This window comes from Schistocerca piceifrons, chromosome 2 (genome assembly GCF_021461385.2).
Source record: "Schistocerca piceifrons isolate TAMUIC-IGC-003096 chromosome 2, iqSchPice1.1, whole genome shotgun sequence".
NCBI classification, from domain to species: domain Eukaryota; kingdom Metazoa; phylum Arthropoda; class Insecta; order Orthoptera; family Acrididae; genus Schistocerca; species Schistocerca piceifrons.
In genome coordinates, this window is record NC_060139.1 from 356,809,928 (window position 1) to 356,827,327 (window position 17,400).

Sequence of the window (17,400 nt, forward strand, 5' to 3'; positions counted from 1 at the left end):
CAAACATTCCACTCTAAATTTCTTTGACATTGTCTCGTGTAGTAATTCCCCTGTTTTGCCTTATCATTGTCCTTCTGTTCTTGGACACGATCTCGTTCTGTAGGGCTTCATCTCAATGTAGTGTAAACCATAAACCGTGGTGACAAGACCTATGCGACACGTACACTTGTTGCAACAATTTACATGCCACTTCTTTGGGCTCTGGATCATGTGTGTTCGAATATCCACAAAAACAGCAGTTACATGAATGGGCAGTGCTCGATTCTTTTTTAAATTTGCAGCTGATCCTGTAGTATGCCACTTTGTCACCAAATCCAGTATACCGCTGTTTGCTGGTCTGGAAACGCCACAAAACTTCTTTGCAGAAATATCGTGCATTTCCTTAAATGAACCGGTAGACACATACACCTCCACTGTCGCAATTTATTCTTGAAAAGGATACAAAACATTGTCACTACAACTTCAAAACAGTAGAGGAAGAGTGGTGGGTGACAGTGAGCAGTCCAGTAGTTTGGGACAGTTTTTCGTGCACTACCCTATACCACATATTGTATCCACTTCCAATTATCAGAACATCCTGCATGAATTCGCCCACTGAGTGATAGCATTTCAGTACCAGTGCTTCATATAGATTACTTTTCTTTGCCCTTAATTTCATCTACATTAACTTGTTCCCTTATAATTTAGTATATATTTTTATTCCTATGTATCAAGGGTCCTGGGAAAACAGTGGGTAAAAAAACCATAAAGTTTTGCGTGTTTCTTGTGTTGTGTGTGACCATGATGATTTCTTCAAATAATGCCTTTCTGGTACACAAAAATTTCATAAATGGATGGGGATGTGAGAGTTAATATTTGTAAGTTTCCATATAATGGGCAACATGGTTCTTACTGATCTAGAAGGTACATATTCCAAATGACTTTTTCCTATACCTTCAATATCTACAGTATGTTAGCATACTTTCCCAAAAAACAATACTATGCCTAATAATGAACCCAAAATAACCTGTACATACTTCTTTTTGTGTATCCATGTTAGTTGCAGTTCATAATTTATGCACTGCAAATGCAGATTTGCTTAGTTTCTTGGCTAGTTACCTGATGTGTACCTACCAGCTCTGCTTTATATCCAAATTTAATCCTAAGAATTTTAATGAATCCATTTCTTCTATACCTTGGTTGTAGTGAATAATTTTAATCTGCTCTTATTTTCACTGGAAGCTTTGGAATAGCATCCCCTATTCATGTAACTGAAAGAGAGTTTCTAAACTACTGGGATAGGCCTAGAGATCAGTTATTCGGGAACAGTTTTTGCATCCAGATTTTTAACCAAGACAGAAGTAGTGTCACAAACAGAACTGGTGAGGTGCTGAAATTCAATGATAATTCATTCACATAAATCAGAAATAGGACTTGGGACACACACTGAGAGATTTTACGGTTAGAATAATAATTTACTCTCATTTAAAATAATGATAAATCCTTGTTTTCTATTGCATATGTAAGATTTGAGCCATTGTAGAATAGGATAAGGTTGCTCATGTCATACTCCGTAAGGGAGTGTAGTATATTTGGTAGGATAATTTAAATAACACAATTTGTTTTGCATATGCTTCATCTTTCTTTTTTAAGCATCAACCAGAATATGCAAGACAAAGATTACTACTAAATCATTATGCACGACTTAATAAGAGTGAAAAGCTAAGTGCACTGTATGTAACCGAGCTGGGAGGGGGAACGATGGAAAATAAACAGGTCAGAAATGAAAGATGTAGAAATCTAAAATGGAGTGAAGAAATGAGTAGTTACTGTGAAGAAATGCTGGGATAGATGGAATTAATGTAAATTAAGGCCAAGTGGGTGGCGAGAACCAAGGACATTTGTAGTGCTAGTTCCCACCTGCAGAGTTCTGGGAAACTGGTGTCTTGGGGGGAGAATCCAGATGGTGTGTGTGGTGAAACGGGCATCAAGGTTGTGACTGTCATGTTGTACAGCATCCTCTGCAACAGGATACTGTGTGTTACTTGTAAACACTCTTTGACTATGCCCATTCATCCTGACTGGTAACTGGGTGGGAGCCATGCCGATGTAGAAGGCCGATCAGTGTTTACGTAACAGCTGGTGTATGACGTGACATTTCACAGGTGGCTCTCCCTTTATCAGTATATGTTTTGCCAGCTACAGAGCTTGAATAGGTGGTGGTAGGAGGATGCACAGGGCAAGTCTCGCAGTGGGGGCAGTTACAAGGGTAGGAGCCGTGGGGTAGGGAGTTTGGTGCAGAAGGAGCATAGAGTGTGACGAAGATATTACGGAGATTGGGAGGATGGCGAAAAGTTATTCTAGGTGTGGTGTGCAAAATCTGAGACAGAATGGATCTCATTTCAGGACATGGTTTTAGGAAGTCATAGCTGATTAATACATTCGAGACAAGGATAATACTGGGTGACAAGTGGTGTGCTCCGAGCTGTTTTTTTGGAGGGACCAGCAGCACCAGGATTGCTGAGTAGATTTTTTTATGTATCTATTTACAATATACATTTACATTATCTCGTCAATAATTCATTATTTTTGTTGTTATGTTAGCCCATGTGACCATCATTCCTTCCTATGTAAACCTCTTGCCAGTCTTTGTTGTCGCCTGTCTTGTACAATCTATCATCTGTTTTCTATCTTTTGTGCTAGTATTCCAGTCCTTTTTTTTTTTTTTTTTTCTGTACCACCCAAAATCAGCACTTCGGCCCTACATCTCTATTAGTACCAGTTTTCGTGCACGTAGACAGGTCCGTTGTTATTTGCTAGTTTGCGTACAAGAATTCCACTGTTATTTACGAATTTGCCTACTGTTCACTACACTACAGGGTCTTCTCCCAATCGTCTTTCACCAATTTATTTTCAGATTTGACAGCTATTTTCTTTCCTCCCCTCCACTTACCCTGTTTCAACGCAAATCTTTCACATTTTTGTGTGTTTGCTTTTTACCAAACCACTCTGACTTTTACTGTCGTCTCCTGCATTACTTTATTTGACAAGCAAAGTAGTTTACATTATCTCTTGTGACTTTCTCCTTCTGTTAGCCCAGTTTTTAAAATTTTGCCTCCTTTCGTGACTTTCCCTTTTAGTGTTTTATTTTCCAGTCATTTATTTGGATTATGTAGACCACACTTGTGGCGAGCAGTTCTCACCCACTCCTTGCCTCTTGTTAACCATTGTCTGTTCTCACAATTTTTGTGTGAATTTTTCTGATTTTTCCAAATGTTTTCCAGGCTTTTCTTTCATTTTTCTATCTTTTTCACCCTCTGCCTCTCGTTTTTGCCACGCCCACCCCTGTCTAACACTCCAAACCATTCTCTCTTGCCATGATGAATCCTATCATATATTGCAACAGTTCTTTTCGAAAACATGCTTCTGCACTTTCAAAATTAAGGTCCCACATTCTGTTTCTTGAAATGTACTTGTCCCTTGGAGTTACTCCCAAAGGCCTAACACTGAAAGTCCCTGTTTCTGGATGTAATCCTGCTCTGCACCAGCTTATTTTACAGTTTCGTGCCTCATCTGCCAGTTTCCACTCCACCAGACATCTATCTGTTTACAAAAATCCTACAGTTATCTGCCCCTAATGTTTCCTTGGATGGTATCATTTGCCAAGCCAACTTCAGATGGCAACAACATGCCAGACTTCACCTCAAAAAGCTATGCCACCTTCTCCTAAACTACCTCAACAGTCGTGTTTCCCTTTCTGTCTCTCTGCAGCTCTCCAAACAACCACACCATCAACCACCACGCATCTCCTTCAAAACGAGCTTGGCCAACCTCCTTAATATCCCACAGCCTTCACCACTGCCAGTAATAACTCATAACCACGCGAACCAATCACAGCAGTACAGTGTTCCCAACCTCTCGTCCAAAGCACTCCCCCTCCCCTGTATTATCTGTTTTATCCAAGGCTCTCACTTTCAGCTCTAAACCTGCATTTAATCAAGCTGCTTTGGTGATGGAACTACTTTCCCTTACATGTAACATCAACTGGAAGTATCACTTTGCAACCTAATCCCAAAACCTTTCCAACAGCAAACCTGACATTGAACATTGCTGTAACAGTTTTGACCACAGTCACAACTTGATCCACCACCACTGCCTCAGAATCATCCCTTACAAGCCTTCCAAGAATTCCTCACATCCAGCATTGGTGCACAACCTTTCCTCAGGTCCCAACAACAGGACCCTAACCTTTTCTCTGCAGAACTACAGACTCTACGTTCCCTAAAAGCTGTTGACTCCATCATTATCCTTCCAGCAGACATAGGATCTATCTCTGTGGTACTTGACCAACAGAAGTATGGTAGTGAAGGTCTACGCCAGCTTTCTGATGCTGGTAAGTTCTGTGAGTGGTAAGCAGGGCACATGGGCTGCTGGAGTAGAATGCTGAACCCATTTGAGGATATAAAAATTTATTTTCACATTGTTAATTAAAACAGAGCACTGGTAACAACACAATTATTAATTTGTATTTGCAGATTGCGATGATCTACACCAATCATTCAATTGTATAAAAGCTAGAGAATAATTCAAAAAATTGTAAAAGAAAAACGGCCTTATAGCCCCAACTTTAAACTCATAAAAAATTACTTTACACAAATATAATTTTCACCTAATTACAGATCTGAGCTCACTAGTCAATTATCAGGCCTTGTGAATTTGAAAAATAACAATTTGTAAAATTTATTATATATCTAAAAAGAAAGATGATGAAACTTACCAAACAAAAGCGCTGGCAGGTCGATAGACACACAAACAAACACAAACATACACACAAAATTCTAGCTTTCGCAACCAATGGTTGCCTCGTCAGGAAAGAGGGAAGGAGAAGGAAAGACAAAAGGATATGGGTTTTAAGGGAGAGGGTAAGGAGTCATTCCAATCCCGGGAGCGGAAAGACTTACCTTAGGGGGAAAAAAGGACAGGTATACACTCGCACACACACACATATCCATCCACACATACACAGACACAAGCAGACATTTGTAAAGGCAAAGAGTTTGGGCAGAGATGTCAGTCGGGGCGGATGTACAGAGGCAAAGATGAAGTTGAAAGACAGGTGAGGTATGAGCGGCGGCAAATTGAAATTAGAAATTAGCGGAGATTGAGGCCTGGCGGATAGCGAGAAGAAAGGATATGCTGAAGGGCAAGTTCCCATCTCCGGAGTTCTGACAGGTTGGTGTTAGTGGGAAGTATCCAGATAACCCGGACGGTGTAACACTGTGCCAAGATGTGCTGGCCGTGCACCAAGGCATGTTTAGCCACAGGGTGATCCTCATTACCAACAAACACTGTCTGCCTGTGTCCATTCATGCGAATGGACAGTTTGTTGCTGGTCATTCCCACATAGAACGCTTCACAGTGTAGGCAGGTCAGTTGGTAAATCACGTGGGTGCTTTCACACGTGGCTCTGCCTTTGATCGTGTACACCTTCCGGGTTACAGGACTGGAATAGGTGGTGGTGGGAGGGTGCATGGGACAGGTTTTACACCGGGGGCGGTTACAGGGGTAGGAGCCAGAGGGTAGGGAAGGTGGTTTGGGGATTTCATAGGGATGAACTAAGAGGTTGCGAAGGTTAGGTGGACGGCGGAAAGACACTCTTGGTGGAGTGGGGAGGATTTCATGAAGGATGGATCTCATTTCAGGGCAGGATTTGAGGAAGTCGTATCCCTGCTGGAGAGCCACATTCAGAATCTGATCCAGTCCCGGAAAGTATCCTGTCACAAGTGGGGCACTTTTGGGGTTCTTCTGTGGAAGGTTCCGGGTTTGAGGAGATGAGGATGTGGCTCTGGTTATTTGCTTCTGTACCAGGTCGGGAGGGTAGTTACGGGATGCAAAAGCTGTTTTTAGGTTGTTGGTGTAATGGTTCAAGGTTTAAAAAATACTCAAATAAAAAGATCTCATAAATACTTGAATTAAATGTTATGGATAGCATTCGGTAATATGATGATATGGTAGCCTGAAAGATCTACACAGCAATTGGCACATTCTTGACGTTTGGCATTCACATCAGCTGCACGTCTGAATTCTGTGCTCGAGAGTTCAAGTGATGACAACAGGCCAGAGGGCCTGTGCACACCAGTAACGGCTTCTAGAACACACAAACCCAGTTCATTAAAATGCTAAAAGCAGCAGCTAAACATCGGGTAGCGTCAAATGCAGGAAGAGATGTTAAACATTACAGTGTGACAATCACAGTTGCTATTAAAGCATTAGTTCATTAAGCAATCTCCATTGACATGAAATTTCACTTGATAAATTTGTAAACCACAACTAGTACGAGGTGATACTAACCAGACAATCCGCACACAACCTTAAATACCAAGGCACTGTATGATGGCGTATAGTATGCAACAAAAGGAAGTTGGCAGTTCCAATTTAATTTAGCACTGAAGTTTTATGCAGAGAATAAACTGTGCTTTGTCAAATTGACCACTTAACATAATAATAATAATAATAATAATAATAATAATAATAATAATAATTAATTCTATGCACAATTGGAAAGCCTCTGGAAAAGATAAAATAGCAAATTTATGGCTAAAGAAGTTCACCTCTAACTAAATTATTTAGCAATTACATTGCAGACCCATACACAGTCCCTGATACACTTACACAAGGAATAACTTATCTGAAACCTAAAGATCAAGCAGAAACAGCAAACCCAGCAAAATTTTGCCCCATAACATGCCTACCAACAATATACAAAATATTAACTTCAGTCATTACACAGAAATTAATGACACATACAACACAGATCAAAATAATAAATGAAGAACAAAAAGGCTGCTGCAAAGGAGCACGAGGATGTAAAGAGCAACTGATAATAGATGCGGAGGTGACATATCAAGCTAAAACTAAACACTACGCATACATTGATTACCAAAAAGCTTTTGATAGTGTACCCCACTCATGGTTACTACAGATATTGGAAATATACAAAGTAGATCCTAAATTGATACAGTTCCTAAACATAGTAATGAAAAATGGGAAAACCAAACTTAATCCAAACAAATTCAAATATCACATCACAGCCAATACATATTAAGCGTGGAATATACCAAGGAGACTCATTAAGTCCTTTCTGGTTCTGCCTTGCTCTGAGCCCACTATCCAACATGCTAAATAATACAAATTATGGATATAATATTAGTGGAACATACCAACACAAAATCATACATTTGCTATACATGGATGATCTAAAACTACTGGCAGCAACAAATCAACAACTCAACCAATTACTAAAGATAACAGAAGTATTCAGCAATGATATAAATATGGCTTTTGGAACAGACAAATGTAAGAAAAATAGCATAGTCAAGTGAAAACACACTAAACAAGAAGATTACATATTGGATAACCACAACGACTGCATAGAAGTGATGGAAAAAACAGATGCCTATAAATATCTAGGATACAGACAAAAAATAGGAATAGATAATACAAATATTAAGGAAGAACTAAAAGAAAAATATAGACAAAGCCTAACAAAAATGCTGAAAACAGAATTGACAGCAAGAAACAAGACAAAAGCTATAAATACTTATGCTATACCAATATTGACCTTCTCATTTGGAGTAGTGAAATGGAGTAACACAGACCTAGAAGCACTCAATACACTTAACACGGTCACAATGCCACAAATATAGAATACATCACATACATTCAGCAACAGAAAGATTCACATTAAGCAGAAAGGAAGGAGGAAGGGGATTTATCGACATAAAAAACCTACATTATGGACAGGTAGACAATTTAAGAAAATTCTTTATAGAACGAGCAGAAACTAGCAATATACACAAAGCAATCACTCATATAAATACATCGGCTACACCACTGCAATTTCATAACCACTTCTACAACCCTTTAGATCACATAACATCAACAGATACAAAGAAAGTAAATTGGAAAAAGAAAACACTACATGGCAAGCACCTGTATCATCTAACACAGCCACACATCGATCAAGACGCATCCAACACATGGCTAAGAAAAGGCAATATATACAGTGAGACGGAAGGATTCATGATTGCAATACAGGATCAAACAATAAACACCAGATATTACAGCAAGCATATTATTAAAGATCCCAATACCACAACAGATAAATGCCGACTTTGCAAACAACAAATAGAAACAGTAGATCACATCACAAGCGGATGTACAATACTAGCAAATACAGAATACACCAGAAGACATGACAATGTAGCAAAAATAATACATCAACAACTTTCCATACAACATAAACTAGTAAAACAACACGTTCCCACATACAAGTATGCATCACAAAATGTACTGGAGAATGATGAATACAAATTATACTGGAACAGAACCATTATAACAGATAAAACACCACCACATAACAATCCTGACATCATACTCAACAATAAAAAGAAGAAATTAACACAACTAATCGAAATATCCATACCCAATACAACAAATACACAGAAGATAACAGGAGAAAAAATTGAAAAATACATCCAAATGGCTGAGGAAGTCAAGGACATGTGGCATCAGGATAAAGTTGACATTATACCAATTATACTATCAACTACAGGAGTCATACCACACAATATCCACCAGTACATCAACACAATACAGCTACATCCAAACGTATATATACAACTTCAGAAATCTGTAATTATTGATACATGTCAGTTACCCGAAAGTTCCTAAATGCAATGTAACATATACCGTACAGTTAAAAGGAAGTCACGCTTGATCAAGGTCCGCGTCACTTTCCATTTTTAACCACACATAACGTCTGAGAAAGGAAAGAAGTAATAATAATAAAGGGATCGCTGAATATCGCGCACACTTTTAATTCAAGATAAATGCAACGGAACCAGGACACAGCGCAGTTACATGGACTTGCAATACCAAGTATCCCGGATCCACGGCAAAGTGGTTTAAGGAATGACTAGCAAAAATCAAAGTGGCTACGCAGTGCAATCGCATCCAAAAGTTCCACCACAAAATGCTCACTATTCGAAGTTAGCCCAGGAGCTAGCTGTTAACATGCATGCCAGGGTAAAGACCTGCACTCTCCTCAGGATTTGAGATAGACACAACTCTTAAACAGAGACTTTGTTGACCAGTGACTGCTTCCGCACTCCAGTCCTGCTCGCCGCCAGACCCAGGCGCCAGAATGTCAACAACGTGTGTCCTTGCAGCACACCAAGCGTCAATTGACTACTCGCGATACTCTGTGCGATGTCTTCCCTCTGTCACCGCTCCCGACTGAGTCTCCTCTCTCTCACGAGCCACACCCATCCTAAATAGAGGCTGCTAGCCAACCAGGATGCCACAAAGTGCGTAAATTAGACAGAGAATCTATCCTGCCAAGTGCATCCCAGGAAGTCATGGCTCAGACACCTCTTCATAGAGCATCTGCCAACAAGATCCCATCCCTGTGATTCAAACTGACCCGCAGTTCCTCCTAAAATCATCATACCCCACAAGGACTTACACCTCAATCCATCGCATTTCTTACCCCCACCCAAACCATGCACCCCCACCTTTTACCTTCTTCGTAAGATCGACAAACTCAGTCATCCTGGCCGTCCTATAGTTTCTGGCTTCAAAAAGCACCCACCAAATTTATATCTGGCTTAGTTGACTGACACCTGCAACCCACAGTACAAAGACTTCCCTCCTCTATTAAAGATGCCAACCATTTCCTAAATTGTCTGAAATCTGTGCCCGTCCCACTCCCATCACACATCTTGCTGCCGGCCGGAGTGGCCGAGCGGTTAAAGGTGCTTCAGTCTGGACCGCGCGACCGCTACGGTCGCAGGTTCGAATCCTGCCTCGGGCATGGATGTGTGTGATGTCCTTAGGTTAGTTAGGTTTAAGTAGTTCTAAGTTCTAGGGGACTTATGACCACAGCAGTTGAGTCCCATAGTGCTCAGAGCCATTTGAACCATTTTGAACACATCTTGCATGTCACTACTGATGCCATCTCCTTCTATACCAACATCCCCCACGTAAATGGTCTGTCTGCTGCTGAACATCTCCTCAGTCACGCCCACCTGTTCCCAAACCTATGACGTCATTCTTGATCATCTTAATCAACTTTATACTTATCACCAATTACTTTACCTCTGAGGGCAGATGTACAAACAGATCAGGGGTACAGCCATAGGAACCAGGATGGCTCTTTCCTTTGCCAACCTTGTCATGAATCGCTTGGCTGGGGCTTTGGTTTAGATACATTGATGACATCTTTGCCATATGGACTCATGGTGAGGCTGATCTGTTAAAATTCGTGGAATCTCTGAACACCTTCTCCCAATTAAATTTCGCATAGTCCTATGTCGAATCCCATGCGACTTTCCATGATGTTAATCTCATCCTTACCAAAGGTCAGCTACACACTACTGTCCACATTAAACCTACTAACTAACAGCAGTACTTATATTTTGACAGTCACCATCCTTCCCATGTCAAACGTTCCCTCCAATACAGCCTTGGCATTCGAGGCAAATGTATTTGTTCAGATGCAGACTCTTCAAGCAATACACCACCACTCTCACTTCAGCGTTCACTGGAGGTAATTGTCCCAACAGCCTAGTTCAAAAGCAGATTTCTCAAACGATCACATCCAATCCTGGTACACCTGACCCCTCAGCTTTGAAGCACACCACCTGTCACCCAGTATTATCCTGCTCCAGAATATATTAATCAGCCATGACTTCCTAAAACCATGCCCTGAAATGAGACCCCTTCTGTCTGAGATTTTGCCCCTCACACCTAGAATAGCTTTTCTTAATTCCATCCATTTCAGCATTTCTTCACAGTAACTACTTGTTTCTTCACTCGATTTTGGTTTTCTGCATCTTTCATTTTCTAACCTGTCTATTTTTTGCCTTCCCCCTTCCCACCTCAGTTACATAAAGCACACTTAGCTTTTCATTCTTATTAAGTCGTGCACTATGTTTTAGTAGTAATCTGTCTTGCGTATTACCGTGTCTTCCATCTTTAAGCTGTCAGGTTTTCAAATCTTGCCCGGCACAGTCCCCAACAATGTCTTTCCTTCTCATACAGTCTGGTAAGTCTCCCATGACACAGGGTTCTGGGAGACTTTTCTGAACTGTACCCCTTTCTCTAAACCTCTCCTGTCCTTTTCCTTCACCCCCTTCCTTCCCTATCAACTCTCCTGCCAGGAGGAGGAGCCACTGGCTCCGAAAGCTTGTAAAAGTTAAACCCTTTTGTGTGTGTGTTCCCCTGCCGCTGCTTGGTGAGTAGATGGTTTTTTACCTATCTTTTTACATTATAAATCCATGGAATAATTTATCAAAACATCACAGTAACAAATTGAAAACCGTAAATGTAACTTCTTCCACAGTTTCTTGTAATGAAATTGCACATAAGGAACAAAATATAAATTCTTAACAAAGTGCTTAAACTGGCATGTTGAAAATCAATTGGTATGAACGCATATGTCGCAGAAATATTTCTTAATTTTACTTTCCACGCCAGCACATAGGTCACGTACCCAAACTTTACATTTCATAGAGTGAATACAGTCTTCTTCACGATCTTCCTTACACACTTCACATAACAAATTCACACTGTCCTTTAATTTTTTAGTCTTGGAAAAGTTTTCATATATATGTCTTTTTTTATTTGCCTTTTCTATGGATTCAATTCTCTTTCTGTAAGGACATGATGTTGATTTAAATGTTGGTTTAGACCGTGTTGTATTTCTCTTTAACTGTTTTATACACAAGGCAGGAGGGAAAGTGTTCTAGCAAGACATTATTTGTAGACTTAATTTCGGCAACAGTTGCAATATTGTTTTTGGATCCACATTCTGGAGACATTGTAGAAGGTCCAGACTGTGTATTGAGTGGTGTTGCAATATTAGGTGGCCTTCCAGATTTTTTTGTGTTGTTGCTCCTGTCCCATCAGCAGATTCTTGGTCTGATTTATCAGCAATATGTACAGTAGTAGCTACAAAGTCCTCTTCTTTGATGACATTTCTATTGTGTGAAATGATAATTAAATCAAGACCCTATGCTGTTGACAGGCGTCGATATACATTAACGGGGGACAGTTGAAAATGTATTCCCCAACTGGGACTCGAACCCAGGATCTCCTGCTTACATGGTCGACGCTCTGTCCATCTGAGCCACCGAGAGCACAGAGGATAGTGTGATTGCAGGGACTTATCCCTTGCACACTCCTTGTGATACCCACATTCCCTACTTTATGTCCACACATTACATTTTTAGTGCGCCTGACCATTACACTCATTACTCGCGGCAGACAATCTTGCCGATTCCCACAAGAATTCGGGCAATACGTGTGCATCCAGCACAGGAGGAGGAGGTCAATGGCTGGTTAGCCTTAACTATGTGAAGATGGTATCTGTTCTTTCGGACATGTCCGAAAGAACAGATACCATCTTCATATATCTCTATTGTGTGGCCACAAGGCTGCTGCCTTTAAACCATTTAATGCTGTGTCCAAACAAACTGATTTGGGTATGCGTTATCCAGGAGTTCCACAATATTGGCTTGTTTTATGACACTTACAGAATTTAAATATAGCCCTGAAGATGCTGCATCATTATAGTTGTTTTTCAGACATGATAGAAAACATGTACTGTTACAACAGTCAGTGGTCGGCTTACTTGTATTTGCTTACTCTCATGACTATTTAGTTCAATTTTAAACCACTTGATGTTGCATTTTGTACACGTGGGATAAGATATTATTGGAGTACAACTTAGACTAACACAACTTTACCCTACTGCCCATAATGTTACACTTTTCAAGTTTGCAAATCAGCAAGGCATGTTTTACACGATTGAAAGCATTCGTGGGGTCACAGCAGATTCTTGCAGCCTTAGTGCTCTTGGCTAATGTCATGCTTACTTCCTAAAAAGAGGGAGAGGGAGAGAGGGGTAGTAGTAAATATTTGGGGAAAGTAATGTGTTGGAGAGATGAGTGAATGTGATGCTACGTTTAATCAAGAAGAGGTCTCCAAAAAAAAATCTGCCTATTCAGTGATTTCATGGTTCTTTTCTTGTCACTGTTGTTCAGGCACAAGTAATATTCTTAAAAACAGTATTTATATTTCAGCTGTTGGATTTGATGCACACACTCCATACTCGAACTGCCCACATATTCCAGTGGTGGGCAGAGGAAAATGGTGACACTGATATTACTTCATTATGGGGACAGGCCTGGTGTCCACTGCTTCAGGGAATAGCCAGGTTGTGCTGCGACTCTCGCCGACAGGTTAGCTGTGGTTCCATTATTTGACTAAGCAAAGAAATATTTCATTATATGACTAAGCGCAATTCAGGAGCTCAAACCTGTGATGCTCAAAGAAACTGTGCATAAGACGTGCGCTATTTAACCGTAACACAATTCATTGCAGGTCCGAATGAGTGCCATCACGTATTTGCAGAGAGCATTACTTGTTCATGATCTCCAAACACTGACAGCTCAGGAATGGGAAGGTTGCTTCAATAAAGTTTTATTTCCATTACTGACTAAACTTCTGGAACCTATCAGCCCTGATGATCCAGGAGGCCTAGAAGAAACACGGATGCGTGCAGCAACAGTTCTTTCAAAGGTTTGAGACTAGCTTGTTGAAAGTTTCAATAATGGGCTAAGTGTGAAATTAAAAGTCAATTTTTGCAATGATCGCTGTTACATAGTAATTTTGAAATAAAAGTGAGTGCTACCTCTTATTAATCATCCTGTGAACTTATTTATATATGGTATTAATTTCTTTAAAAAAGAAGCAATGACTATCCATTAGAAGTCATGACACTATTCAATATATAATTTTATGAATATATACTTTTTGTAAATTGTATTTTTTTAGATCTAATAAATATTTCCATGTGCAGGTTTTCTTACATCACTTAACACCACTACAGTCGTTACCGACATTTAGTGCACTTTGGCTCACTATTCTGGACTACATGCGTCAGTATATGAATGCAGATAAAAGTGATTTACTGGTAAGTTCCATCCTAAATCACTTAAGCTTCCAGATGTCATTATATGCTGTATGTTATTGAAAGGCGAGCAATTGTTTTGAAAGGTTATACTACGGTCTATTCTTACTTATCACTGTCCTAACTCATAATGTGCTGCTTTGTTAAAGTATTGTTATGCTCTTATGGTAATGGAATGTCCTTGATGGAAAATAATGTAAAGAGCAAAGGCAACAATGCCCTGTACAGTTGAGCCATCAAGTGTTTGATAGGCACATAAAGACTGAAAAAGATTATCGGGCTTACAGACAGTACCAAAGCAGATTATTAAAGTACACTAACACACACAAACATCTGCACAGTTATATTGTCCCAACCATTTACGTTGTACCACCAGTGCAGCTCAACTGGTGTAGTCAAGTGGACTGAGTGAGGGAAGGAAAAGAAGGAAACGATAAAGCAAAAGATGGCCAATAGCTTGAAGGGAGAGGCAACAAGCACATGGAACAGGAATGTGGCACTAGTTAGCTCACTCTGATGCAGGTCAAGGAAGTTACCGTGTCACGCACAATGAACTCCAGGAGTGTGGATGTGCAAGTAATTTGTATTCTTTGTGCCTGCTTGCATTTGAGCATGCTTTAATATTTTCTTATACATATGTTTGTGACTTGAAATTAAGACTTGAACAATGTGTAATAATTGCTTTAATGTTTGGGCTAAGAAATAAGTTATTTGCAATTATCATTTAAAATAATATCATCATTCTGTGCATTGCTATCTTCAGTCAGAATTCTCCTCCTTTTGATTAACACTATAATGAGTTGTAGCACCTAATGAGAGTCATGGTACACAGTTTATCAGAGCTGTGCTATGCATATTCGAAAAATGTTTGTGATATTCTCTGATAACCATCATGAAAAACACATAGAAATATAGTCTCTAGTTTTTCAAATATGGTGCTGACTTAATATTATTTTTGAGAACAGTAGGACAGCTTTTTCTTTGTATGTGCCTTTTTCTAGCGTGTCTAGTGCTATAAAAGTGATTGTGTTAAAGGGCCGGCTGTTGTATTCTTTTGCATGTCCGCATGTGGGGGGGGATGGGGGCACAAAATGATGGGAGGAGCTGACCCTTCTGTAACACATAATGACCGTAAATAACAAATAATGTCTCGCTAGGTCACAAACAAAATTTTATTTTCTTTGTAAGTTCAGTTTAGTGAGAGTTTTTATACTAAACTCCTCTGCAGATTTAACTATCTGTCAATTGGTGATGGCTGGGCAACAGACCCTATTCCAAGTTTGGCACTATCAAACATTTCAAGTGGGTAGTTTTTATGCGCATGCCTAACCCACCAGTAGTAGTCTACATTGCCAATTTTTATAAGAATACAGCATTTTACATCAATAGCTCTAGAAAAATTCAGAGTAGGTATTAAAGTCCATGGAGAAGAAATAAAAATGTTGAGACAGCAAAGGACTTGGAAGAGCAGTTGAACAGAATGGACAGTGTCTTGAAAGGAGGATATAAGATGAACATCAACAAAAGCAAAGCGAGGATAATGGAATGTAGGCGAATTAAGTCAGGTGATGCTGAGGGAATTAGATTAGGAAATGAGACACTTAAAGTAGTAAAGGAGTTTTGCTATTTGGGGAGCAAAATAACTGATGATGGTCGAAGTAGAGAGGATATAAAATGTAGACTGGCAATGGCAAGGAAAGCATTTCTGAAGAAGAGAAATTTGTTAACATCGAGTATAGATTTACGTGTCAGGAAGTCTTTTCTGATAGTATTTGTATGGAGTGTAGCCATACAACAGTAGATGTGCTACCACTCCAAGTGAACAATTTTTTAGTAAAAGGCAACAAGAGGCAGAAATCCAAAAGATAAGCCCTGAAAAACGTTTGAAAACCAATCACCATAGTGTTCAGTGTGTAAGCAATAAGAGCATGGATCTTAAAATATGTTACCTTAACGTTCAAGGACTGAAAGGTAGAGAACTTATCATAAATGAGTTTGGTCTTGATAACCAGTTTGAGATTTTTTGTCTGAGTGAACACTGGGCTAATGAGAATGAACGTGCAGTTGCCAAATTTGACAATTTTAGTATAGTAAATAGCTACTGTAGGAAAGAGCACATTAGAGGTGGTGTGGCAATTTATTCCAACCTGTCACTCAATTGTACAATAACCAAACTAGACCTAAATTCCTTGTGTGATGAACAGCACTTTGAAGTTACGCGTATAATCATTAATAGTCATAAGCTAATAGTAGTATCCATGTACAGATCACCAAAGGGAAGCATTAACATATTTTTAGAAAGAATGGACATGCTATTGAGTGAATTAAGTAATATTAAATGGCTACATCATGATATTGCAATAGGAGGTGATTTGAATGCTGATTTTGATGTTACTAAATGTAAGGGTAGTGTTGCAGATCTGGAAAACTTACTAAGACAATACAATTTACATCATGTTAATAACAGGCCCACAAGAAACAAAGCACGTTTAGATAACATCTTTGTAAACTTCAAGACCACTGAAAACACATGCGAAGTTGTAGTGTTCCCATTCTCTGACCATAACTCCGTATCTCTAAATTATGCAAGTAAAATTCCCCTCAATAGGAGCAATGCAAACAGACCTGTCCCAACAGTTGTGATTACCAGACCTATAACTGAGGATAAAATTAACACATTTCATAATTCCCTTGCTGACAGACTGGTTTGGCCATTGTAGTGTCGATGGACATTACACATCAAGCAATGACCTGCCAGCCAAAATAATATTTGATAGATTTTTTAATGCATTCTTGACCCTATTTAACCATAGTATTCCCATAAAGAAAATCAAAATAATGGACAGCAGCCACAAATCCAGATCTCAAAACAGACAAAATATATGGTACACTAAACAGCTGACAGATCTAAAGAAACAAGTTTTGTTACTGTACAACATCTACAATAGTATGAAGTCTGACTGTGCCAAATCAGCCTATGTGGAATGCAGGAATGAATACAAAAAAGCCATCCTGCAAGCCAAAAAAACCTACAATGCCAACAGCATACATAATTCCACCAATAAATGCAAAACCGCTTGGAAAGTAATTAACAGTGCTGCCAGAGATACTAAAAAAGACAAAATTAATATCCCACCACAAACACTCAATGAGTTTTTTATTAATTCAGTGAAAGAAATAGGAGACGCAGTTATCAAACCAGACATTAGTCCATCAGAGTTACTCTCCCAAAATTGGGGTAGACAGTCGCTAAATACAAACATGGTAACCTTCTCCGAAGTATCGCCTAGATATGTGCAAGGGGTCATAAAACAACTGAAATCGTCTGATAGCTTAGATATAGATGGCATATCATGCAACCTGCTAAAAAAAAGTGTGTGACCGCA

The 17,400-nt window shown here is 39.5% G+C and overlaps 1 protein-coding gene across 2 annotated transcripts in view; it reads left to right on the forward strand.

Moving 5' to 3' along the window:
- The window catches only part of LOC124777821 (Golgi-specific brefeldin A-resistance guanine nucleotide exchange factor 1), a 311,144-nt gene that overhangs the window by 196,636 nt on the left and 97,108 nt on the right, over positions 1-17,400 (forward strand). For both annotated transcript variants that reach the window (XM_047253343.1, XM_047253342.1), the window contains exons 27-29: positions 13,125-13,283; positions 13,426-13,623; positions 13,904-14,017. In XM_047253343.1, coding sequence (XP_047109299.1) covers positions 13,125-13,283; positions 13,426-13,623; positions 13,904-14,017 — 471 coding nt within the window. The remainder of the gene's footprint in view (positions 1-13,124; positions 13,284-13,425; positions 13,624-13,903; positions 14,018-17,400) is intronic.